This window comes from Cuculus canorus, chromosome 3 (assembly GCF_017976375.1).
Source record: "Cuculus canorus isolate bCucCan1 chromosome 3, bCucCan1.pri, whole genome shotgun sequence".
Classification (NCBI taxonomy): domain Eukaryota; kingdom Metazoa; phylum Chordata; class Aves; order Cuculiformes; family Cuculidae; genus Cuculus; species Cuculus canorus.
The window spans coordinates 25,010,880-25,037,106 of NC_071403.1; the positions used below are offsets into that span (position 1 = coordinate 25,010,880).

General features: G+C 35.8%; 1 protein-coding gene across 4 annotated transcripts; it reads left to right on the forward strand.

The window, feature by feature from the left end:
• Positions 1-1,872: 1,872 nt before the first annotated feature.
• Positions 1,873-21,153, forward strand: MANEA (mannosidase endo-alpha). Of its 4 annotated transcripts, XM_054062454.1 has the most exons (6): positions 1,962-1,984; positions 2,570-2,680; positions 7,526-8,118; positions 11,573-11,682; positions 14,245-14,321; positions 15,030-21,152. In XM_054062454.1, exons 3-6 carry the CDS (start codon positions 7,569-7,571, stop codon positions 15,664-15,666), a joined length of 1,374 nt encoding a protein of 457 aa, XP_053918429.1. In that variant the 5' UTR covers positions 1,962-1,984; positions 2,570-2,680; positions 7,526-7,568; the 3' UTR covers positions 15,667-21,152. The 4 variants fall into 4 exon arrangements, with proteins under 4 accessions (XP_053918430.1, XP_053918429.1, XP_053918431.1 ...); XM_054062455.1 differs by lacking the exon at positions 2,570-2,680 and having other exon boundaries at positions 1,873-1,984; positions 15,030-21,153; XM_054062456.1 differs by lacking the exons at positions 1,962-1,984; positions 2,570-2,680 and adding an exon at positions 4,620-6,103 and having other exon boundaries at positions 15,030-21,153.
• The last annotated feature ends 5,074 nt before the right edge of the window (positions 21,154-26,227 follow it).

Consider the following 26,227-nt stretch of genomic DNA (forward strand, 5'->3'; position numbering starts at 1 on the left):
GCACTTATTTAGAGCCCATTTGCACTATTTTGAAAAAAAAAAAAGAGTAAGGCATACATGAAACATTAGCATTTGAAATGTCAGTGAAACTATTTTTACATCACTGCAATTACGAATTACATTATTGTAATTACAAAATGACTGTAGAGCAGAAGTATTTACCACACTTCTACCCACATATTTTTTCCTGACTTATTCCCATATGCCTGACATGGTATTGAAGGAAGAAACACTTTGTTATAAGTTACTAATCTATTATATATTTGAATATTACGTATTGGTTTTGTGATTTTAGAACTAAAATATAGGATTAAGTTGAATAATAACTTTTAGCTGGCCCACACCTGGATACTTGCACTTACATAAGGAATTTTAACAAGGCTGCAATTAGAAAGAATGGGAAAGAATGTGACCATATCTAATTAAGCCAGATAACAAGGACTAGTGCAATGATAAGCGGAAGAAGAAGCAGCTAGGTTCAGATGCAACCTTGACGAGGTGCCCAAGCAGTCTGAGTGCACGCGCAAGAAGGAGAGTTGAGAAATTCAGCTGTGAGGAAGATCTATGGCCTCCATCCAGAGATCCCTGAAGAAGACCCCAGAGGGCAGAGCACGTGGGCCAAGAGGAGGAAACTTATGTAAGTCAATTCCAGGAACTGATTATAATAAATACCCCTGTTCTAGGAAAAAATAATGGATATGTATGCTTTGACTGTGTAGAGCCTTTGCGAATGGTACTGGACATTGCACATACATTAGGTGGAGCGATCCCCTGCGTGCCCAGTGTCATGTTAAAGAATACCTCGCTTATTAATCAAATTGGCGTTCAGAATTGAGTCTTGCTTTTCATAGCATCAGTATAAAGACAAGCAATCACTCCAACGCCTGGACTTTCCCAGTGCATCGCCACTTCGAAAGCCTCACTCCAAAACAGAGCGCAAATACCCACCCAGAGCAGTGAGGTGCACCCTCCACAGATTTACCCCACGGGCTTTATCCAGCCATTTACCACTGGGCAAATTCTTCCCCAGCAAATAACTTTAAAGAACTTAAGAATTTTTAGGCCTTTTGAGTCAAAAAAGGGCTATTTCAAAGCCCAAGGAGGTCTAACACAACACTCTTCTCCCTGTTCCTCACCGAGGGAAGAAGGCAGTGATACCGAAAATGTCAGCAAATAGAAGTCTACAACTCATTTTGGAGTTTTAGAAAGCAAACATCCCTTATCAGGCCTGGGCAACATGTGGGAATGGTCTCCATCAATCATGTGCAAGATGACAAAGTCTGTTACAGAGTATCTTTCCCACTGTCATGCATATGTATACACTTTCCCAGAAATCTTATGCATATTCTATTACTTTCCGAGGTTTAATTTTAATGTTGTGAAACTTTGCAATAGTCAAAACTCTTGCTAATTTGGAGCTGGCTCCAGCTCTCTGCTTGACCTTGGCTTTCAGATTAGTAAGGATCCCAAATAGTGGGGATTACACAACAGACAGCTATTTAGGACAAATTGTTCTGCACACAATACGCTATCATTTTCAAAGAAAGGACAGTGTCTGAAAAACACCTTTTTAAGGAAAACATGCTACCAGAGAAAGAAAACATGCTCTCAGAGGGACATTCTGCCTAATTTTCAAAAAGCACCACTGCTTAGACGAAACTGTATTTTAGCTTAAATCGAAGTATTCCACTTTGAAATATCGCACATCTCGTATCGGCAGAGACTCGGCGAACACCCAGCAGGCTGCCGAGCTGCGGGAACGAGCGCTGAGGCGAGGCCTCAGCATCCCCTCAAAGCCGCATCCCTCCCGCATCCCCCTCCGCATCCCCGGTACCCGCCCCGCCCCGCCCCGGCAGCACCCGCGCGCGCGCCCCGCCCCGCGCATGCGCCCCTGACCCGAGCCCCGCCGGGACCGTGCGCGCGCGGCCGGCCCCGCTGCGAGCCGGGCGCCCTCGGGCAGCGCCTCTCCTCCCTCCTCCGCGAGGTGAGTAGCGGCGGCCCCAGGGGCTCCCGGGTTGGCGGCGCCGCGCGCGCCCCCGGTGCGGGGGGAATGCAGTGAGGAGAGGGGGCGGGCGGCGCCGCGCAGCCCTGGGGCTCCGCGGGGCTGGGAGAGGAGAAGAGATGAGGGGAGGTACGGGGAGGAGATAAAGGGAGAGATGAAGGGAGAGATGAGGGAAGGTGAGGGGAGAGGAGAGAAGAGGAGATAAAGGGAGAGATGAGGGAAAGTGAGGGAAGAGGGGAGAGAAGAGGAGGGGAGGAAAAGGCGCCTGCAGGCATTGTTGGAAGGACCAGGTTCACTCTTTGGGCTGTGCCCTCGCCCGCGGCAGATCGTAGAATCATAGAATGGTTTGGATTGGAAAGGACCTTAAAGGTCACCCAATTCCAACCCCTGCCATGGGCAGGGACATCCCCCTAGATCAGGCTGCTCAGCCCTTGGCAAGGGGCTTGGCTCTTCAGCGTGAGAGAAACGCGTAGATTCTGGTAATCCAGTGGGTGGCTCGGGGAAGGGGAGCGACCTCACCGAGTCGGTTTCTCTCCTCTTTCTCACTCTGAACTCTTCGTCCAACAGCCTCGCTCTGTAGCTGCCCGTGCCGTGGCCTGTCCTGGGAGGCTGTTTTGCAGGCGGCTCCCGATGAGGAAGCTGGCTTTCTTCTCATGGTCTGCAGCAGCTCCGAGTTAGGTGTGTGTTTCAGTTTCCTCCCAAAGCAAGGGAACGCTGGCATCTTGAAATCGAATGCTCTTATGTATTAAACATAGTTTAATGCTAGAGGCATTATCACATTTAAAACATGCCTCTCTTAAAGTCAAATCTGGTAAAAAAAGAAAAAAAAATCATATTGCTTGTTTTGTGAATGATACAGTTATCCGTGTTAGAACTGTCACATTTCAAATCTCTTTCTAAATTGGGTAGACCAGAAAGAAACCTTATGCTATTATAAGTGCCTAAATATATATATCTTTAGTACATAAACACAACTATAAAATGTGCATGCCATGTGTAATATCTTCCATCTTTAATGATTTTCAAGGGTTTTATGAAAATGTCTTCAGAAAAAGGCTTTTCCTATACAGACAGTTTCTGAGAAATTTACCAGTTTTTCTCATAGTAGAAACTCCCAAAGCTCTCACAAGTAAGATGTGGTCCGGCTTAGTTGTTTTTTTTATTTGTGTTTCCCAGACCAGAAAGTGCTATGTAAATGTGGTGGTTTGAACAGACTGGTATTAGCCCTTGGGGAAGTTTACTAAATGCCACCTGCTCAATCACTTGATGACTTAAGTGATATTTCTAGGTGCACATCTGCATTGTAGCCCCAGAATGAAGGGCCTACAAGTTTCAGCTCTGTGTAGAGCTGATCTGTGACTTCAAAGTTTTCAGATTCTTCTAGCTGGGAAGTGTTAGGAGAAGCTTAGGTTAGAAAACTTAGCTGAGAAGCTTTGATATCAGCCATGAGCTACCAGCCTCTGTGAGTTTTGGATGACCTTACGCTTGTATCAAGAAAGTCCGATTTTCAGAGCTCTCTTCTATTTGTGTTTAAGGAGCATCAGAACAAATAAAATACAGTACTTGCTGGCTCTTATTAAAATAGATACATCTGTTTTATCTGAGCATACTTTGTATTGCGTATTTCTCTTTTGGAGTTAGTAAAACTAGAAAAAAACAAACCATAGGGTGTGGAGTATTGAAACTTGATTTATCATATGACCAAAATTATCTAGAATAATTAGAGCCCTATTTTTTGTTCTCTGACTAAATAAACATCCCTATTTGGGGAGGTACAATGGGAGGGGAAAAAGCTCTGTTGTCATTTGTCCATCAGTATGGTTTTTTTTTCTTCATATAGTGGAAAGGACAAACAGAAGGTTTGCCTGCAGGATAACTTAAGGGTATAAACAGCAGCAGTGAGCTAGACCATCGCTGTCAAGTATGAGCTTGAATGGAAGAGATTATCCTTAAGACAGGCTTGTTATTAAGTCTGAGGAACAGTTAAGAAAGTACTTTGGGGTTTTTTTATGGAAGTATGAGCTGGTTTAGGAAGAACAAGTAGAGATTTTGTTATAGTGTGAGTTTCATGCTATTTATTCTATATAGCAAACAAATAAATTTGGAACAGAGATAGCCATAGAGGGATAAATATACTTACATTTATTTTGTGGTTTTAATTATATATAGTAGCTTACAGACTACAGGTAAAAAACTGTGGCTTCTGTGGTTTTGATCTAGACCTTCAGGTGAAAATGATTTGTAAAAGCATGTGTGGTAGTGAAGAGTATGCTGATGGAGTTAAGCTGAAGATCCTGACTTCTTTCGACACCTTTCATTGCAAAATTTGCGAAAGAACTTTCCACTACAGAGTGACTGGGTGATGAATTTATTTTTTTAAAATATAAATTTATTTAAAAACATGTGATGTATTGCATAGAGTTGGGAAAATCATTTTGATTGCACAATAATGATCTCTGAGCTAATTTTTACCACTCGGGAACTAGATTTAGGGATTATGATAGTTCTGTACTCAGGTTGCATGTATTAGCTGTGAACTGAATTGATAGAAAGCAGATTTTTTTTGAAAAGGAGCAAATTTTTTTTATTTTTTTAAAAAAGGCAATTCTGTTTCCGGGATGCATGTTCAAAGTCACCATATTCAAATGTATTCCTTTAATCTCGGAAAGGAGAGAGGTGGTAGAGCTTCATAAGTGTGTGGGAATGACCTGTGTAACTCAGTAAACTGAAGTCACATTCTAAAATTCTGATGTCCTTGACAGAAATACAAAATCGCAGCTATGCTATCTCTAATGACTGTTGAATCTGAAATGTATTCTAAGATTTTTCTTGTTTTAAGGGTAGATATAACTTCAAGTAGCTGTTTCCCATGGCATGTTTACTGTCTGTTTCCCCGACATTACCATTCTCCTGTGGCACTACCATTGATGAGTGTAATTTACCTGTCAGTGTCTCTAAAGAGTAGCTCTGAACAAGATTAAATGACGTAATGCAATCATGGCCAACCTGTAGCTCTTCAGTGCAGCTTTTACAGTATTGATGTCTATGCCAGTGCTGAATTACGGCATCATTGAGACTGGTATCTCCCCCAAAGAAGCCTTTACCAGAGGCATGGCTAACTTGTTCTAGAAATTTTGCAATTTGACACTGAGCCTCTTATAAGCTTACTAAAGGTTCATAATATATTGTGGCGAACCAGGGCCTGTCCTGATGCTAGTCAAATATTAATAAATATGCTGCTTGTTTTCTAGTGTACTTTTAACATTCTATTGAAAAAAATACTTACTGAAATAAGAACGTGGAGCACTAAGGTCAATTCCTGACACTTCAGAACAAGAGTTTTATGACAGTGGCATCTTGAAGCAATAGAGGAGGAATTTAGTAGCAGATATGTCAAGCAAAGAATAAAAAGAAACAGCCTCTTTGATATGGAATAGGAAATTCATGTGAAAGACCTTATGAATAGTCATTAGTCATTAATTCTTTTTTACAGGGGAGATGAGAAAATAATAGCTGCAGAAATAATTTATCGTTGACAGTTCAGTATGTTGCTTTATGAAGATCAATAGTATCTGTGTTAAATTAAACTGTGTATATTAATACATTAGCCAGGTGAGTAATATTGTTTCCTTTAGGAAAAAAACCACCACCCTGACTCTTTAGAAAACTAAAGTTTTTTAATCCAAAATTTGAGTTAAAGTCCGAGGGAAGGGTGGGTTATTGACAAGAAAGAAGACTGAAAGGGTCAGGAAAAATAGTAAAAGTAATTTGAATGGATTTAAAGTTTAAAATGCTCTGGACTACAGATAATCTGTTTGACAAAAATCTAACACCTTGAGATGGATTGTGAGCTGTAGAAAAGGAACCTTGTAATTTGATGTCAAGTGATATGAAATCTGTTAATGAAAAGTTTTAAATGAAGTAGTATAAGCACCTATGGCATAAAATCCTTTTCCCTGATAGTAGCTAAAGGTATAGTTTCACAATCCAGTTGGGTAAGATAAGCAGCGTCATTTTTGTTTTCTTTCCTTCCCCCATCTGTGCTATTTTGTTGGCATTGATGCTATGATACTCATTCAGCTGAATCAGCTCTCTGACAAGGTAAAAGTTCATAGCTTTTTTTCGTTGTTTGTTTTTGAGATGTTAACAGGTTTTTGCTGTTGAAATATATGGGTGACCTTACTGTGAAAACCAAATGAATCACAGAGGCTACTAGACAGCGGGATGAATCAATTAAGGTTTGAAATGGAAGCAGAACTTCCATTTTTTGAAGTATCATAGTGCTAATCCAAATCAGTCTGTATCGTTAAGAAGCACATTCTAAAATTATTTATCTAAACAGTGGTAAAAAATTGAGTATTGTGACAACCGAGCTATATGTTAATGGACTTTAACAGTAGTAAAGAAAATTAGTAGGAAACTAGGGCGAGATACTTTATAAGTATTTTAAAATGATCTGTGTGTATCTCAGTAAATTAAAGTAAGATTCTAAAATTCGGAGGTCAGTGACAGACGTACAAGATCACAGCTATGCAATCTCTAATGACTGCTGAATCAGAAATTTATTCTAAGAGTTTCCAGTTTAGTGTTGTCAGTTTTATGCTTGATCTTGTTCCACATAATTATGTGGTAACCTAAATTTCGTTAATCCTTTTCTCTGGCACTCTTGTGTTTAACGTTGAAAAGGAATTAAAGTTATAAATAAACTCATCAGGCACTCCTGATTTTCTTCCTTCTACTTTCAAGGCTTAGAGCTTGCTGTGTACTGTTAGTGTTGTTTTGAACTGAATCCTGGAATTCTACGTGAAGTGTTGCACAGCTGTGACATTGTACTAACAGGCTGCCAGCAGCTGATTTACAGATTTTCTGGTTGAGGTACATTTTTAATACTATGCTGGTTTTTATTTACGTAATTCAGAAAAGAAATTAATATTTTTAGGCCTTTAAAGTTGTAAAGCATTGTTTTTTCAAGTTTTATTTGCCAAAATATTTAGTCAATGTATTGGTCAACTAAGCCTGACGTGGTTGGTCTGAAGCCAGTAATTAAGTTTGTAAAAGGAAACCTGTATTCTGAATGTAATCTGTACTTCTGTCATATCCCATTTTGTCCTTCACTCTTCTTCTGCTACGTTACTCTACTTTCATGGCTTCTGATTTTTTTTCCTTCTGTTTTCTGTGCTATTTCTATAATACTTCTCAAAACATGGTAGTTCTGAAATAATTTGACCAGAATTTCCATTTCAGGGGATTAACTTGGGTTAGGAAAACCATGAAGTTCCTAAAGTACCGTGTTTTATAAAATATGTGAGACTTTGGTGGTAGAACCTCAGAATTTGACTCACATTCTCAAATGCAGGAGTGGGTTTTGTTCCTTGCCCCTACAAAGGCTGTTGGTTATGCATCAGTGTAAACATCACATTTGTCTCCATATTATTTCTTTTATGTAGAAACTTTATGAAGCATTTCATACTGTTGAATTAGGTAATAAGAAATCTGACTTTAAAATATTTGTCTTTTGATCAGCTGCAGCCAAAATCCTTCTGTTTGGACTCTGAACTATGACATCATGGCAAGATTTCGCAGAAGAACATGCATCATTTTGTTGCTGTTTATTTTGTTTATTTGCTCCATAATGATGGCTTTGAAGACTCTAAGACCTGACAGAGCTGGCTTTGGGGATCCATTTGGACTTGGTTTGTTGCCTGAGCTTCAACAACGGGCAGTGCTCTTAGACAATAAACAGAACTCACTAAATAGGGTTCAAGGAGATACTGTAACGCGTGTCAGTAACTTGCATGGTGTCGCAGTCAATACTATGAAAGCATCTATGCCTTCTGTAAACAAGCTGGAAGAAGAGCTGTCTTCTCCTAATTACAACTTTCATATATTCTACTATAGCTGGTTTGGGAATCCACAGTTTGATGGTAAATATGTTCACTGGAACCATCCATTGTTGCCACATTGGGATCCCAAAATTGCAAACAATTATCCAAAGGGAAGGCATAATCCTCCTGATGACATTGGGTCCAACTTTTATCCTGAACTCGGATCATACAGTTCCAAAGACCCTTCTGTCATAGAAGCCCACATGAAACAAATGCGTTCAGCTTCAACTGGTAATGAATGTTAACATTTCATCATATTGTTAATTTATCCAGCCTTAAATACGTGAGTGAACACAACTGACCCATTCTTCCATTTTTCTGTGTTATCCTGGAAATGTCTGAAACCACTAAATGTCCTTGTATTTCTGAGTTATGTCCCGAACCAAAACCTACATCTTCAAAGCTGTGTCTGATGGGTGTAACAGCAGAGCAACTAACTATATTTGTAATCCTGTAGGTGCACGTGTTTCATGACTTACTATTAAGGACTAGTAACATGTAGAAAATACAGAAACCATTGCTAGAATATATTGTCTCTGTATTTTATTTTTGGAGATGAAAACTTCAGGTTTAAAAACAAGTTTCAGTAAATCATGCTTACATGGTTATGGAGGGATGTGTTCAAATAGGAACTATTTTTGTAAAAATTCTTTGTCAGTAATAACAATTATGCATTCATTCACATGTCAAAAAGTATAGAGGATTATAGCTTTTATACAATTATATTTTATGCAGTGTGTTTATAGGTGTTCTCATTAGCTATGGAAATGTATAACGTAACCTTCCACAGGTACAATAGTTTCAGTGTAGCCAATTATAGTTTATTTCTTTGTCCAAAAGTGTATTTACTTTTTTTTTACAATACTAATTGTTTTTCCCTTTCTCTAAGTAAGATGAACTATATACATAAGAATATTCAATATATTTGTCCTGTTATTATTTGTTGTTGTTCTTTATGATCCTTTTTATGTTCATTATCTCTAAAATAAGCAGTCGTATAGGCTAACATTAAACTCTGAACAGCTTCTGTAAATGTAGTTGCAGCAACATGGCCAGAGCTTATAGCTTTATTCAGAGCGCTAATCACCTTGATTTGAATCACTTTCTTTCACCTAATTGTTAAGGTACTTGTATGATGTTTTCTTCTTGGTTCTTCTTTTCTCGTGGTTTTTTAACCTAACCTGGATTTTGTACAATGGTTAATACAAATATAGGAAATTTCTCACCTTTTTCAGTAGTATGGTAATTCCTATAACAGGAACACCAGCAATGGTGGGGAAACTGTTGCAGAGAGATCTCAGGTATTGCCAGAAAGCACTTTTTTAGTCTTGCCTAAAGCAAAAAAATGCATGATAGTGTGATGAAAGCAGAGAGATCACTTGTAGCTTTAGAAGAATCTGTGATGTTTCTCCTCCTCTTAATACAAATGTCTGATAGCCTGAACTGCTGGTGAAAAAGGCGCCAAACACCAGGAAAAATTATTTGTAAAACAAGTTGGTTTAGTAGCTTAAGTTAATTTTTCCAATTAAAACTCAGCAGTGTGAATGAGTAGTTCGTGCTTTGTGGGATGTATTCTTTGTAACGTATTACTGATGTTTGTCAAAAGTTATTTTCTTTTTCCTGTTGTTATTCTGACTTAAGGATTTAAGGACACTTGAACTTGTTCTCTTCTGTCTAGATTTGACCAACATAAATAATCAACTTTTTTTCCTCATGTCATTACTTCAAATATTGCATCTTTTTTTTATAAGAATTATGCTGAGTTCATTGTATGTGTGCTGTGAGGTTGACTATTTACAGTTTTTTTCTCTTAGCCAATATCTAATCCATGACTTCATTTTACATTCTGTCAAATAACAGTTTTTCTTCTAGCCTTTTTTTGGGCTTTATCAAGGATCTTGTAGAAGGAGCATAAATGGTTTGGGTTTTTTCAGCCAGTATTGTGTAATGATTAAAGTCATGTAAGAGATTGGAGCAGCAAGAGTCTCATGCTTCCATATGTTCTTTTTTTTTTTTTACAATTCTTTCCTTATTTATTAGTTTTGTTCCTCAGATTACTTGATTTTTTTTTCTTTATTTGCACCAGACTGTTTTCTGTGGTAGTCCAGTTTGTATTTCTTCATTTGTCTTGAATGACTGTACTCTGATTTAAACATGCTCATACTACTGTTTTTGTCATTGAGTCTGTCCATTTTTTAGACTCTTGAAGTGGTACATAAATATTTTTTACTACAGGAAATATTAAGCAATCTTTCTTAGGGAAAGACCAATACTAACGTGAATTTAGGTTCCCAAATGAAAAATTTTGTCTTCTCAACATTTCCCTGTTCCCTAACGATATAGAAGAGGGTCTTGACAGATGTTGTGGTCAGATCACCTTGGGTGTAACCTGAGTTTGTTGCTTCTATTGCATTTGCCCTTTACATTTTGCTCACTTGAATTTTGTCCGTTTCTACTGTGTGAAATAAAAGACGGGATGATAAATGGCAGTAAAATACTGCATCTTTCTTGTGCTCAAAAAGATTATCTCTTGTCATAGTCTATTATTTGCGATTCTCTTTTTGATAAAACGTTGAGAGAATATACTGAGAGTAGTTGAACTACTGCGTGTAGTGATCTCAAAGTTCTGGTTGTCATCTTAGAAAGTGATAGTATATTCACTCTAATTTATGCTTTCTTTGTTCTAATTTTGGGCTTGTTTGTTAGTCAGATATGTTATAATGTTAGTAAAGTAGATGGAATTTAGAGTATGTACTTCCCTACCTCAGTGACCTGGTATGTGTGTTTAAATCTTTACCTAATTACAAGAATTATGTTGTGACTTCTTCCACACTTCAAACAGCATTATTATGAAAATATTCCTCTATCAGCATTTAATGTATATTTTTGTGTCTTACTATCTTTCTAACATTATATCCAGCTGTACATGTCAAAGTTCTAACTTATTTGGCAACATTTTTTTTAATCAGGGAGAGTTTTCTGAAGAGATATGTGTTTTTTTTGCTTTCTTGGAGACTGTCAGGGGCATTGTATTTGTTGCCACCTTTTTTGAGAATAGTAACATCTGTAAATTACTGGGAGTTACTCAGGCATTTTTTTAGGTAGTTAATTAAAAAATTATATCACATAGTTGGAAACGTGGACTACAGCATTTAGCAAAAAGGAGACTTGTGGGATTAGAGTCACTGCTGGTTTTTAGTAGATCCAGAGGCACAACGCAGAAATATGGTGGCAAGTAAGTTTCATAAAATAAGAATCTCTTTCATCTCATAAATAGCCCTCATCTCTGGAGTGTTCTCTAACCCCACGTGTTTTGATATTCTCTGGCTGTGCTGTGGCATAGCTACAGTGCCTTGGTTGGAAGCATTCTTCTCCTATCAGTACAACCGGGAGATTAGGATTCTGTGTGGAAGAGTGGGAGGAGATGGCTCCAAGTTTCGGGCTTGGACACTGAGCACAGGTCTGTTCCCTTGACAGGTGATCTTGGCACTGTTTGTTCTGTTGCCTTTTAAACAAGGGGAAGTTAAAATCTACTCTGAGAATACTGAGATTTCCTAATTGACTAAAGTAATTTGAAAGTCTCATTTATATAATGTAGATTACACATCAAACAATGAATATGGCCATGTTATAACATGCATGTGATTTGTTAACATTATTAAAAACTTAAGTTTTGTATTTTCAGGTGTAATAGCACTTTCATGGTACCCACCAGGTATGGCTGATGAAAATGGAGAACCAACTGATGATTTGGTGCCTGTTATTCTGGATTATGCACACAAATATAATCTAAAGGTAAAATGTTTTTAAGATGTATAAAGTAGGAGTACTTAGGAAAGTAAACTTTAGTAAGGGCTTACTACATTTTGACTCATGGTATGGAGCAGGAAGGCTCGTCAGGTAGTGGTGGCTTCTGTTTCTGTCTCCTATTACACTGTACTTCTTTTGGGTTATAGAAGCAGGTGTAAGTGCCCTTTGAATTACTCTGAATTTTGGCAAGACCTAAGCAATATGGCCTTATAACTAGAATAAGTATCATATTTTACCTTTTTTTCTGTTTTGAGTTGGTTTGAAAGCTTATAGAAACTAAGGCATGGTGTACATTTTTAGACAATATGTTGTTTCCATATGAATCTTGGGAGTTGAGGGAAGTATTACTTATTTCAAAATATTATGGAATACAATGATCTATAAACTAAGGAACTTGGAGAAAGAAGATAAGACTAATGTCATTTTTTGCGCTAGCATGTACCTTGCAGGTGCCTGATTACAAAGATCAGGAGCAAGCATCTAAGAGGAATAAAGAGGGATTTATAAGTTCTAGTTTGACTATCTGTTCCAGAAAGTATCAGGAACACTTGCATTGGACAGTAAGGTCAGAGAGGTGCTACTCTGACTTTAGGTTACTCCAGAACATGACAGGATAGAAAGGTTAATACAGTAGCTTGCTGAACTAGCTAAAATATCAAATCAATTAAAGATTATGTGAATTGATCGGTAGAATCTAAACTTGTCATTTGATTGTGTTTATTTTTAGACTAAAGCTTTTATTTTCCCTTGGGATAAAGAGAACATGCATTCCCTTTTCAGTCTTGCTGAACAATAAATTGATGTTTTAGATTATCTTAAGTAGCTGTATATGTTTCATCTCTGGAGGGTGTTGTCCATACTAGGGCTTAAAATACAGTCAGTTCATCTGCTCTGGTTCTAGCTGGTCCTGCAGGTTACAAATTCTTGGAGAAATTTTCTGTTACTAGCAACAACTGTAGATTCTTTGACAAGCAGGAGGAAAGTAGGAAGGTTAAATCAGATACAGAAATAATTTTGAAACTGTTAAAAGTGCTGTGTGAATTGCATTTGAAGTTGCACATATACAGTAATAAGTTATTAAAAAGAAGGAAAAAAAATATTATCATTCCCCAAAATTTTCAGGTCATCTAATGGAGATTGCTTTCACCTGAAAGAACTTGTTAACATTCAGGTGTCTTAAAGGAGCCAAGGCTAAATGAAATAAGTTACCAGGGAAAATGCATATAATAGTATGGTATTGACTGGAATATGAATGAACTGCTGCTATTGCTTGGACCACTTAATATCTGTGTTCCAGTAATTCTAGATACTGGCAGGGAACTCTGCCTACACTGTAATGGTTTTACACATCCTTGCACTAGTAAGTTATTACAGTTCAGTGTTAGGAACTTCAGTAGATCAGAACCAACATGCAAAATAAATTTTCTATCGTCTGCTATATACAAGTCTGTTAAAAGATATGTACTTTTGATTTGCCTAGTTTTGATGTTTGGGAATGAAATTGAAATTATAGTGCCCTTCAGCCTGTCCTGTCAGTCCTAGTGATTTAGTCTGACACTGTATTTTCCTATAGTTTGTACCTAATAGAGTGAATGGAAATTTGCGACTGTTGCAGAGTTGTTGAAGATGTTACTAAATGCATTCTACTGTAAAATTGCTTCTGAAAAAGTAGTTGCTTTGATCAATGTAATATACTCTTCCAAGGGGTAATGGGTATAACTTCTTCCTTGGGAAGATTCCGATTGGATTCCAGAAGAAAATTTTTAACCATGAGAACAGTTAAATATTGGAATAATCTTCCCAGGGAAGTGGGAGATTCCTCTACAGTGGACACTTCTAAGGCGCAGCTTGACAGGGGGATAGACATCTCATTTAAACTCATTTAAACCTGACATTTTGTGATTCTATTATTTAACTGTATCTTTCAAAACAATGGCATTTTTACACTGATATTACTTCACATGTGTAGCTCCAAGATTGAAATTCAGAGCAGTAGTAGTACAGTATATTAGATTTAGTTCCAAGAGTTTATTAATGTTGATAAATCTGTAAAAAATTAAAGTTTTCATATCCCGTAGCTTTAGATCTATTTTGACATTGAAAACTCTCCTTGGAGAATGATCTGTAGCAAATTTAATACATTGTTTAGAAATTAAATATTAAAATGCTTCATTGTTTATTTAGCTTTTTGACATTCAAATAGATAATATTTTGAGTTTTTAGTTTCTGCTGTTGTTTTTTTAAGTTTTCTGAAGCACATTTACTACTTGCATCTACCCAGGAAAAACAAAAGCAACGTTGCGTTTTAATGCGGAAAACCAAAATATTTACTCTTATTACCAAATTAATTTGATCTCAAGCTTCTAATCTTGCAGTGCAGGAGTTGAATTAGGGTTGGATTATTCTCAAAATAGACTAATGAAAATGTTTGCTCTGTAATGAACAGCTGTATTTAATGACTGGTGCTTGCTTCATGTAATACATGGTGCCTATGTATTCAATAGTATTTTATATTTCTGTTGCTCTTCATACATTTTCATCTTTCAGATCACTTTTCATATTGAACCCTACAAAGATAGAGATGATCGCAGTATGTACCACAATGTCAAATACATCATTGACAAGTGAGTGCTTTCAGAATGGTTTCCTCTGGGGTTTGTTACGTGGTGGTTTAGAGGACTTCTGCATTTTATCTAAAGCTTAGAGGAATATATAAAAATGTGTACTGAGACCAAACAAAACTATTAAGAAATGTTGTTCATATGTTAGTGGTACAAAACTCAGTCTGTTTTTTTTTTTAAATATTAAAGCATTAGTTTTATAGATACTCAAATGTAAATTGCTTTCAACATTCCTTAGTATCAGAAGTCAATGATACTTCAGATTAAAGCAGTTAAAGTATTAGCTACGTGATACATAAATTAAACATACATTTTTGTAGTGACAAACTAGCAGTTGGAGTTTTATTTTGTTAACCTCTAATGACTTGAATTCAGCTTGACAAATTCTGTACTGCTACTAGTTGTTTTGTTTATCAGTTACTTAGACTGTCTTATTTCATAATCATTAGAGAATTGCCCTTCAAAGCAAGCTAATAACTATAGTGCATTTTGACACGAAGCTACTGATTTATAGTAATTTAGAGGTTCTTTACAGTTTCATTATTTAATACTTCAAGAAACACTAGAATGAAGTATTGATATGAATTGATGTTTTGAAGCACGTTCACCGTCTTTATAAATTAGATTTTAACAAAAGTCTTCAGCTGAGATTATAAACCAGTATTTTCCAGATGGCAAATTTTGTCTTAACAGTGTTTGTTTGCTTTATAGATATGGAGGCCATCCAGCCTTTTACAGGCATAAGACCAGCACAGGCAGATTTCTTCCCATGTTTTATGTTTATGATTCTTATGTAACAATTCCTGAAATATGGGCAAATCTATTAACTGTTTCTGGATCCCAGACTATTCGAAATACCCCATATGATGCATTATTCATTGCACTTCTTGTAGAAGAAAGACATAAGCATGACATTCACAGAAGTGGCTTTGATGGGATGTACACGTACTTTGCCACCAATGGCTTCTCCTATGGCTCCTCTCATCATAACTGGGCAAGTTTAAAAGCCTTTTGTGATAGTAACAACTTAATGTTTATTCCAAGTGTGGGGCCAGGGTATATTGATACAAGTATCCGACCGTGGAACAACCACAACACCCGTAATCGTGTCAATGGGAAGTATTATGAGACTGCCTTCAGTGCAGCCCTTTTGGTGCGACCAGAAATTATTTCTATTACATCTTTTAATGAATGGCATGAGGGAACTCAGATAGAAAAAGCTGTCCCCAAACGGACTGAACAGGTGGTTTACCTTGATTATAAACCACATAAACCAAATGTTTACCTAGAGCTTACTCAGAAGTGGTCTGAGAAGTACAGAAAAGAACAAGAACAGTGGCTTATGTAAGATATTGCTGCAGTTGTTTCCTAATGCATTAAACGTTGAGAAAGACATTGAGAGCTGAAAAATCTGTCATTAAATGTCTTTATTATAGATCCATTCAAAGTATTGTATCTCTTGAATGTATATGCACTACTACTGAATTTGAATTTTGAAGAGTAAAAAGATGATGGGAATATTGACATTTCTGTCTTATTGGATATTATAGCTCAAGAATATTCAGGGAAAATGCTGGAGTTTTGTTTGATTGGGTTTTTTTGAACTTCATAATTTGCATGCTGACTTTCTGGAACATCTGCATGGGATAACTCTACATGACCAAAGTAGAATAAAAAGTGGGCATAGTTATACTTACTTCCTTTATTCTTGTAGTTGTGCTTCTAATGGAAGTGTTGCTGTAGTCTAAATTTTTATTCTGATAGCTTCTTGCAGGTTGCATGTCTGTAGTGTGTGGAACAATCTACATCTACTTATTTTAAAGCTTTGCACACAGGGAGTTCTTGATACGTGATTAGCTTGTGGTAAAAAACACTGAAAACGTGATGCAATGCTATTGGATTTTGTCTAAAAAAAAAAAAAATAGAAAAGTATTTGAAAGATTGAGTTCCAAAGAATTCCTGAAATATTTGTAGCTTGCTTCCATTTCTTCTGTTTGGTATGTGGTGCACACTTGCCGTTTACTGGATGCTAAGTAACGTATTCTTTTCTGTGTTACTTCAACTTTTAAAAAAAGATTGTTTGAAACTGAGAGTAGAAAAGATTTTCTTGAGAGGGGAAAAAACCCCATAAACATGCAAAAAATAAGCTAAAACTTTGATTGCTTTATGTTGTCTGCTGAGTCACTGCAGACACAGATCCAGTGTGGGTTTTAAAATATTAGAAGATTCTAATGGTAGTATGTTACTAGCCCTACAATAAATAGAATTTTAGGAAATGCTTTCTCATCTATGATATAGGAGCTACCTAGTTTGGTAGCAATGACAACAACTGCCCATTAGTTTAATTGAAATCTGGGATTTCTGTTTTTCATATAATTTGTTTAGTTTTTCCAGGGTTCACAGAGTCAATATTAAAATCTTGTTACTGTCCAGATAAGCTTCTTACCAATGCTGCTTTTAAGGCTGTGGTGTGGCTGCAAATGAGACCTAGGAATATCATCTTTCAAGTGTTATGATTGTTAACTGTTTTTCTTACTGAAGCTTGAAAAGATCAAGTGGTTGTGTCTCTTCAGATACGCTTCTTTTGGCATTTTCATACAACTTCATAGAAAAGTCCTGGACTTTGGAGTAGTAGAAATTTTTGTTCTTTTGCAGCGAGTGTTTAACTTGTGGCAAAGTGGCTTTTTTTTAATTGTTTTTTAAATTTATATAGAAGGTGCTGATCCTGTGTTTTAGTTCATATGCTGGAGCTGTTGTGACCACTAGAATTCTGTTTAGTTCAGCAGGACCTATGGAAATTACACACTTCACTCAGTTACTCACAGTAATATGTCTATAAAGTTTTAAGGTGAATGTGAGAACTTTGGTTAAAAAAAGAAAACAAACCAAAAAAGAAAATGGTATGTTTTTTTCCCGAAACTTTTGTCATTCCAAATAAACATAAACCAGTTTCTACTAAGACTTTCTACAGTCTTTCTAGTATTAAAAAGGTTTGTTTGTGTACCTTTTACTTATTTACTGTTCAGTTGTCTTGTTGTTTCTCTGCATCTGTTAAAGATAGAAGTTGTTGTATAATGACCTCAGTTGCTCAGAAAAAAAAAAAAATTGGATGACAGAAATATAACCTGGTATGTTGAAGTGTGCCTCTAGAGTTATTGGAATATTATTAATCTTTCTTCATAATTTTTTTGCATTTTCCGACTGCATTTCTGTAAACTCCAAAGTGCTTCCAAAATAACTGTTTACTAACGCTTATTTTGTTATGCTCAGGTGGAGAAACTGAAGGAGATATAGACGTGACTATAGTCACAAAATAGTGTCTCAGACGTGAAGCACTTGCTAGATTTTTACCACTTCCAAGTTAACCACTCATTCCCTTTATCAAGGAAATTGGTTTACATGTTTTTGCTGTAAGTCCCTTAAATTGCTATGCATTTTTTAATATAATTTGTTATATATTTAAGCTTTTACAGCCCAAAGAGCACATATGTTTGTTTTAAATGTAGATATGCGCAATAAAATATATTATTAAAAAATCTTCTGAAATTAAACCTTTTGAAAGGACAAGTCTTTTTGTTTTCTCCTTGCTTAAACTTCTGTCATCCGCTGGTCTTTTCTCCCTGTAGTTGTCTGAGCTCTTTTCTAGTCTTGACAACCTTGCACTCAGTTTTCAGCTCCCCACTGTCTCCCAGTGACAGTTTGTTATTCTCCATGACCAGAAAAGGCACTCTTTTTGTTGCTTTTTATAGAAACGTTTGCAATTTATTGTGGTGTATTGTGCAACTGAGATGATCTATTCTTATTTGAAACATACTTTATGGTAACAGTGCAATGGATATTCATTACTTGGAAAGGCTTATGTAATTGCTGTAAAGGTATCATTTAGCCTTTGAGGAGAAGTGGAATGGGCCATGACATGCTGGTGCATAGTGGGATCTTTAAAAGAATTTTTAAAAGTTTTCTAGAAAAAAAGGAAATTAAATGCCTAGAAATTCATTGCCCCTAATCACTTGCTATATTTTTTTGTGCTTGATGTATTTTAAAATATAAATATGCAGCCTGATTAAAATATTTCAGATTTAGGATTTAATTTGATAATCATAAGGAGAGCTGATGGAATAGCACCTACTAGCACTACCCTACCTGCTTGCCCAGTACTTTTTCTGTACGTAGAGCAAATCTTAATGCTGCTTCTTGTTATGGAGTTTTGCTCGTGGACTGCTGCTGCAGTCATGATAGTTTTTGAAAATTTGAGTGAAGATAGGTCTGTGGGAGAGGGTTTGTACAAATGCAAGGGAATAAGATTTAAGAGTGCACAGTTATTAAGGTAAGAGAGGGGGAACATGAATGTATTTAGAAGGTGATTGCTCCAGGCTTTGCAGTTACAGGAAAAAAAAAGACTCCAATGTGCAAACAAAATTGAGAGGGAAGAATATTGAGTTTCAGATCTCAAATGGCATTTAGGGAACGTCTGGATCCTATTTCACTTTTGCTTCACACCCCTAGTATTTCTTGGCTAGTTGAGCAAAACGTATTGTAATGATTATTTTTAATATTTTTACACTGATTAATTGCATTTGACTCATCTTGTTCTAGTATGTTGTAGTACTCATAATGATATAGTACGTTTATATAGATTAGGCAAGAAACACTGTGGGAAGTTTTAATAGAGATCGTGCCATGCTATGCCTCTGCATAAAAATACCTGAAGTTATTGATCACATACTACTGACTGACTATCCGCAGAGGGGAAATGGTTTCCAAAACGAGTAGCAAGTCTTTGTGGTGAAAGAGAACTTTTTAAAACAAAATCTATACATTCATTTCTGCTTCTGTCAGTTGTGATCAAGTAAATTGTTTCAGTTCTATGGGCTCTCTCAGAACTGAAGCTTAATACATCTTCTCTAAATAAGATTTTATATTAAATCTTGTGTAGTAGTGCATGTTTCTCAGATCTATAAACTTGACTGATTTTTGAGGGAAAGAATATGTGCATATGCTGTTACAGTTTGAGTGGCAAGCTGTAGATTATTGTGAATGTAGTTTCTGTACCGATGTTCCTTATCTTTGTCTAGTGCCTTTTGAGGTGCCAGTAATTTGTCTCTCAAGGGGTGTTCAAGCAGAAGTGTCTTTAGTGAACTCGTTTTAGTTATGAAACATAGAATGTTTACACTGTGCATAGTTTGAATTAATATGTTTTACACATGGTTGTTGGGTTCTCTCGGAAACGTTTCCCAGGGTTTTTAGCACTGTGTTGCTAGTAGGAGATTGTATCTCTGGGCACACGGACAAGGATATACTGTGATTTAGGGCAGTCTTTCGTGAAGCTTGTGTACCTAAAAAGAATAAATGAAGTATTTACAGACATTATTTACTACTTAATGTGAGCTGAAAATCTCTCTCCCAGTCTTAAGATGTCTTACAGGTATTGGTCCTCTTCTTTCCACTTGCTTAGGATAGTACCAATATTTCATTTGTTTCTTTCATATTTACTTTTGACCAGCATGTTAAATGTTGCATAAACTTATAAAGTGATTGTATTTCTAAGACTTCATAGTTGTAATGTTCAATAAAGACATCTACAAGATTATTGGCACTGCAGAAAAGCCTGATACGAATTTGATATTGTATAGGTATGAATTTGTTGTGAGTGAATAGTATATCTTTGCTATGTATTGAACATTATTAAAAAATACATTTCTTTTAATACCTTCTGGCTGTGTCAGAGATGCATTTGATTACATGCATATATAGAAACAAGTTTGTGCGTATATCTATTTATATATATTATATATGTGCATATAACTGAAGTGATTATTTTTAAAGTACTATATCATTGTATTAAAATAACAGGCTGGATTCTGCTGCTTTTAAGTAAGCAATGTTTTTAATTCCCTATGATGTTTACAGAACTCCTAGCTGCTTATGTATGAATATTTTCAAGAACAATAAATACATGCAAAAAAGTATGATTTAAATGGAATGTGTGATAATATTTTTTTAATAGTATGAGTTTAGAAAGTGAATTTTAACTTTTCTACTACAATGTGTGTAGGATTTAATTAGACTGAAAATAAAAGGCTCACCGCAATGTTTTTAAATAGACAATACTCCTGAAGTTTTAGGCCTGTTTTTAATTACATCTTAGTAGGCTGCTAAATGAGTTCACTAGTACATAACATTGCAGGTATCTCTGAGTCCCAAGGTACGACTCTACAAAGTAAAACTGAAGTTTACAGTTTATACAGAAGCTTGAGGGATGGCTGCACAAATAAGTAGCCCTGCAGGAGAGTGGTTTACAATTGAATACTACAATGGAGTCAAAGAAGTATTTGTGGCATTCTAACATATATTGTGCTGTTCAGGTATAAAAACTCTAGAAGGCAGGGGCTGCCCTGAAGTATCACAGAAATGTGAAATTACCTTCTTGGTATTTGAAATATTTCTTATTATTCCCAGCAAACTTAACTACACTGGTGAGAAAGCAATTAAAGATAATCACACACATAGACATTACTTTGTATTTCTGTACATGACTCAAAAGTATTTTAAAATGTGTGAATTTCATGGTTTCATACTTCCTTTGTGTATCACATTATAAATGAATTCCCTGTAGTTGAGGTAGAATATTTTGCTCCATGATGCAAATGATTTCCTGAAAATTTCCTGTCTCAGGAAATGCAAAAGGTAATCAACATAAGGTCTACTTGAGATTTCAACTTATGTATGTACCTGTAACTAACACAGAAGACTGTGAAGTACTTCTGCATTTTAGTAGATAAAATATCTCCTAGGGTATTTCTTGTCACTTCATCGGAACTTGGTAGAAAGAAAAAAGATAACAATGAAACAGTATTTATTGTCTCTTTTATTTATCTAATCTGATCACTTTCTGTGTAGAATATGGAGTATATATTCAATAAATTCTTTGTATAAAAGATAAGTAAGAAGGACTTTGTTCATGTTTTCTTTAGCTGGGCAGCATAGAGAGAGGAAACAGTAATGCAATGAAAAGTACCTGTTAGCTTTCAATTTTAAACTTCAGTTAGTCATATTTTAAAAAGTACTGTGAAAACAACTATCCAGAAGTTAATACGATAAAGATTTGAAAAATTAATTCCCTCATGCACTTTACTGGTAGAATTGAAGTAAAAATATCTTGTGCCTATCATAATGGTTTTAGTATTTCACAAATAGAAAGGTACAGTCTGTTAAGCTGGAGTCAAGAAAGATACTTATCATACAGCCTGATGATCTTATTGAAAGATGAGAATTCTTTTCTATATGTTCCATTATTGCGACTATTCAAAGCTGGTAGCAATTAAAAAATGAAGACTTTCTTAAAACCCATTCTGATTTTAGAATATATGCATCCGTGCGCTACTTTTTTTTTGTCATTCCTACATGAAAAATCTAACTGCTTTTGTGTGATAGAGGAAATATAGTGCAGCTTGAAGCAGTTTCCAAATCTGTACCTGTCAGTGGTCATGGAGTGGTCTAGAACAGCTCTCTTCTTGTTTCTAGCAGTTAAGCAGTGTGGATATTCAGAAGTAATCAGACTATTCATGTTCACTTCCTACAATCTTTCATCTAAACGTATGGGTATAAATTTAACTTTTCATAATTAGAGAGTTTTGATAACTATTCAAAAGGATGGTTTCAATAAAGGTTATAATGCAGCAAAAGCTTACACCGACTGACTAAAAATTCATGGTGGAGGAAACAATCTATTTTCTTAGATGTTAATGTCTGCTATTGCATTCCGACCTGTTTTACCATTTCTGAAAAATAAATTTTGTTTTTAAGTTGCATCTCATCTCTACTTAAAATATATAAAAGATACATTTTTATTTAGTTAGAATAGATGTTTTTTAAAACTTTGAAGAGCTGTATTCCTAGCTCTGCATAGAGCTAACACAGTAACAAGTGATTTCTTTATTTTTTTTTCCTTTTTTTTTTTTTTAATACATTGAAATGAGTACTATGCATCTGAGAGCAGGACCTGCCCTTTAGAGTTGGTTTATGACTTGAAGTAATTGCTATGGAAACACAGCATGGTCTCTCAAGACTGATTTTTTCAAACTACAGTGTGATTCAACAAATAAAGAACAAAACGGAACTCCAGTTGTCTGTAGAATACTAGTGAAAAATTAGACCTCCATTTTGTTGTGGAAAATCCCCATGTGCTATGTTAGTAAGTACTTTTATCGTAAAGCTAAGATTGACTACTTGTTAAGATCAGAGAACCAGTTAAAGTTGGGTAAGTATGAATTTATATATTGAAGTAGAAATGTTTCAACAATACAATATCTCATAACGTCGTTACCACTAATCAAAATAATTGAACAACAGTTTATTTTTACGAGAGGAACACGCCTCAAAAGAAGCCTCCAAAACCTCAGAAAGCAATGTTTATCTATTGGTAACGATACTAATATTTTTTATTTTGGGGGGCGAGAACGAAGTAGCCAGCCATTTTACTTCATGAGAAGCCTAGCAGTCCTTATACTGCCTCATGTATGATTATTGGTAAGTACACAAGTTTTCCAGGTAAGTAAGTGAAGAGTCTCATTTCAAAAAATATATCCTGAAAGCAAAAATGGAAATTAGCATTAGTCTTATTGTTAGAACAGTAGAAGTACATCTGTTTTGCTCTTTAGGTCCAACCTTTGGCAAGCTTCCTGATGTACCAGTAGCACTTGGAATTTGTTCCTTATATATGTGCATTTTTTAAAAATGAAAACATTAAGAGAAAAGCGTGAAGCAAAAGTTTTAAAATTCCATTGCAGTAACATAACTTTGAAAAAGATAAGCTGAGGAAAACTGTAAGAGATGTCAAAGTGCTAAAATGTCTGGAGGCTATATACAGGCAATATAACAATATTCAGTTTATTATAGCAATCAGAAAAGATTTTTAAGAAAACTGGAAGGAGCTCATGTAGTTAAATTTAACAGAATAAAGAAAAGTGTTAGAAATAAGACATTTAACATGAAGGTTCTGTCCAAATGATGAAACCAGTGAAGAACTTAGGCATACAAAAATAATAATGACACTTGCCCCTGCCTGCCTTCCCCTGTGCCCCAGAAGAAAATATAGCAAACCATCGTAAGCAAGATTTAATACAATATTAAGACTAGAAGAAAGACTTAAAAGACCTACATACTAGTAGCATCATTAATGCATATTTCTGAAAATTGTCACAAGCAGACAGAAAGCTGATGGTGTACGAGTAGAGCTGTCAGATAACAGAGTGATGAAAGGAGCTTTCAAAGAAGATAAGGCTGTAGCACAGAAGTTTAAAGTGTTTTGTATCTGTTTGTTGCGGAAGGGGTTAGACAGTTTTCCATGCTGTATCCAGTGTTCGCTGGTTATTCATCTGAAGAAATGTCCTAAGCTGAAATGTCATACAAGTGCCTTTTTAATGGTTTCATAAAATGAAGAGCAACAAATCACCCAGTCTCAAGAGTACTCACTGAGGAGTTTTCAAGGAACTCAAATATGAGATTGTTAATCTATTAAAAATATTGGATACAGTCTTGCTTAAGAAAAGGTTAGTCAAATGAAGGAAAAGACATATTTGGTAGCAATTTTAAAAAGAGTTCTAGGAGTAATGCTTGGAACTGTAGACAAGTCTGAAATCCATGCTGGATGAAAAACAACAAAACAAACAAAAAAAAAGATAATAGATTTTTAAGACGGATATATTGGGCAATGCCAATATGTTTTTTTCCAAAGCAAAATCATGCACCAGAAGTACATTACATTCTTGAAAGTCCAGTTGAAAATGTGTTCAAGGATAGGTAAGCTTTCAGGAGGGTACTTGGCCTTCACACAATCCTAAATTGTTATGTAATTAGAGGGAAGAATTTTCAATAGGTCACTTGCTGCTAAAAGTTAAGGAAGAGAAAATAAAAGCATTTAACTTTCCTAGTAGCAGGCAGGTTAGGTCCCAAAGAAACTTGTATTGGCATTTGTGCTGCTCAGAAAGTCTCTTTTAAAATAAAAGATAAACATTTTTTTATTGTTAGTGATAAACAATTTTGGAAGATTATCAAAATTTAAAACCTAATTGTGTAATGCTAGCAAATTTGGTGATAAAGTGGCAGTTGGAAAAACAATGTTGACAGGTTCCTATCAGTACTATACACGCACAAAGATGTGTTACAGGACTACATGATGGTCTCTTACTGCTTAAAGTAGAGGTTTGTCTGTCCTTTTGTCTACTTCTGTAAAGAAATTAAGCTCAGTGGTAGTAAACAACAAACACATTATCAGGAAAAAATGTATCACTATACTGTTGCACAAATTTGCCTTGTGCTTGGAACACTGGTTATCACTTTTTTCCTAAAAAAATGGAAGCGATACATGGAAGTATTACAAAAATCACAGATTAAAGAGTTTTGAAGTGAGGAAAAAGTAAAAATACTCGGCTTCAAGAAAAAGAATTCTTCAGAATGTGGTGATGGACTAGAATCATTGAATGGCATGAAAAAAATTATATTACATTTTTTTGCTCCTTAGAAGAGGGATATCTAGATTTTCAGACAGCAAATTCAAACAAACAAAAAAAAAAGGAAGTATTTTTAGATTCAATACAGTTAAATTATAGAACAAGATATTGTAGAAAGTATGGTAGGTGCAAAATCACAGTGTTGGTCAGACTTCTACTTGATTAACAGGGTGATCCAGGTGCAACTTTTGCCTCAAGTCTGTAAGCAGCTGATTGTTAGAAAACAAGAGAAAATATTTCTGAAAGCAAATATGAGTTCTATGTCATATACTGATTTAGGTATTTTGTGATATACATTGTCTGTATTGATTCCTGTATGGAAAGAAAAATATTTTAAACTGTTTCTGAAATTAATAAGGATATTCATATTGGAAGTAGAAAAGATGTAGAAATAAGAGGTAAGAAACTATGATTTGGTGACAACTAATTAAGATTTTGGTGAAAAGTAAATCCTGGAAATAGACCCCACATGTTGCAGCAAAATTCAGCCTTCTTCTGTCTAGCTTTTTCAGCCTAGTGCTATAGATGATCAGTTCAATTGTAGCAAATTTTGGAGCTTATCAAAGAGACTGTGGTGTTAAGGACCCTTGAATACAGGCATAGAGGTAAAGAAGGAGACAACCAGAGCATTAGTCGTAACATTTCCAGGGGATCCAGCACGTGAATGTGAGTTGATAAATTCAGAATGTAATTTGCTTTATAAACCCTCAGATTTATCTTCCGATTAGCCGTAAGGAATTTTGTACAGATCAACATTTTTTTTCCCCTTACATACCAGTATATGTTTATATTTAATCTGCAATTTTATTTCCTTATAGAGTTAAGTCTTATGAAGTCTTTTTTTTTTAGAATTCTTCCTTTTCTGCAAACTCATCTCTGACTAATCCTAGACCATGAAAAGAATAAATAAATTCTTTAGTTGTTATGGTCAGAAGTCTTTGGACTGCTAACTGCTAGTTACCACTTGTTACAAAGCTTAGTAAGTGACTGTGGAATCACTTCTAGGTTATTTTACTGTAAAATAAAACATATGGCGTAGACTGTCTTCAGCTACAGCCAAGGTGAGAAACTGGATTAAGCTAATTCGGAGGGAGTGGAGATATAGAATCATAGAATGTTTGGGTTTGGAAGGGAGGGTTTGGAAGGGACTTTAAAGATGATCCAGTTCCAACCCCCGTGCCATGGACAGGGACACTCCCACTAGATCAGGCTGCCCAAGGCCCCATCCAACCTGGCCTTGAACACCTCCAGGGATGGGGCAGCCACAACTTCCCTGGGCAACCTGTGCCAGTGTCTCAACACCCATACAGTAAAAAATTTCTTGCCGATAGCTAATCCTAGCACTAAGCTCCCTGATAAAGAGTCCCTCCCCACTGGAACACAGCTTTACAGCAGCAT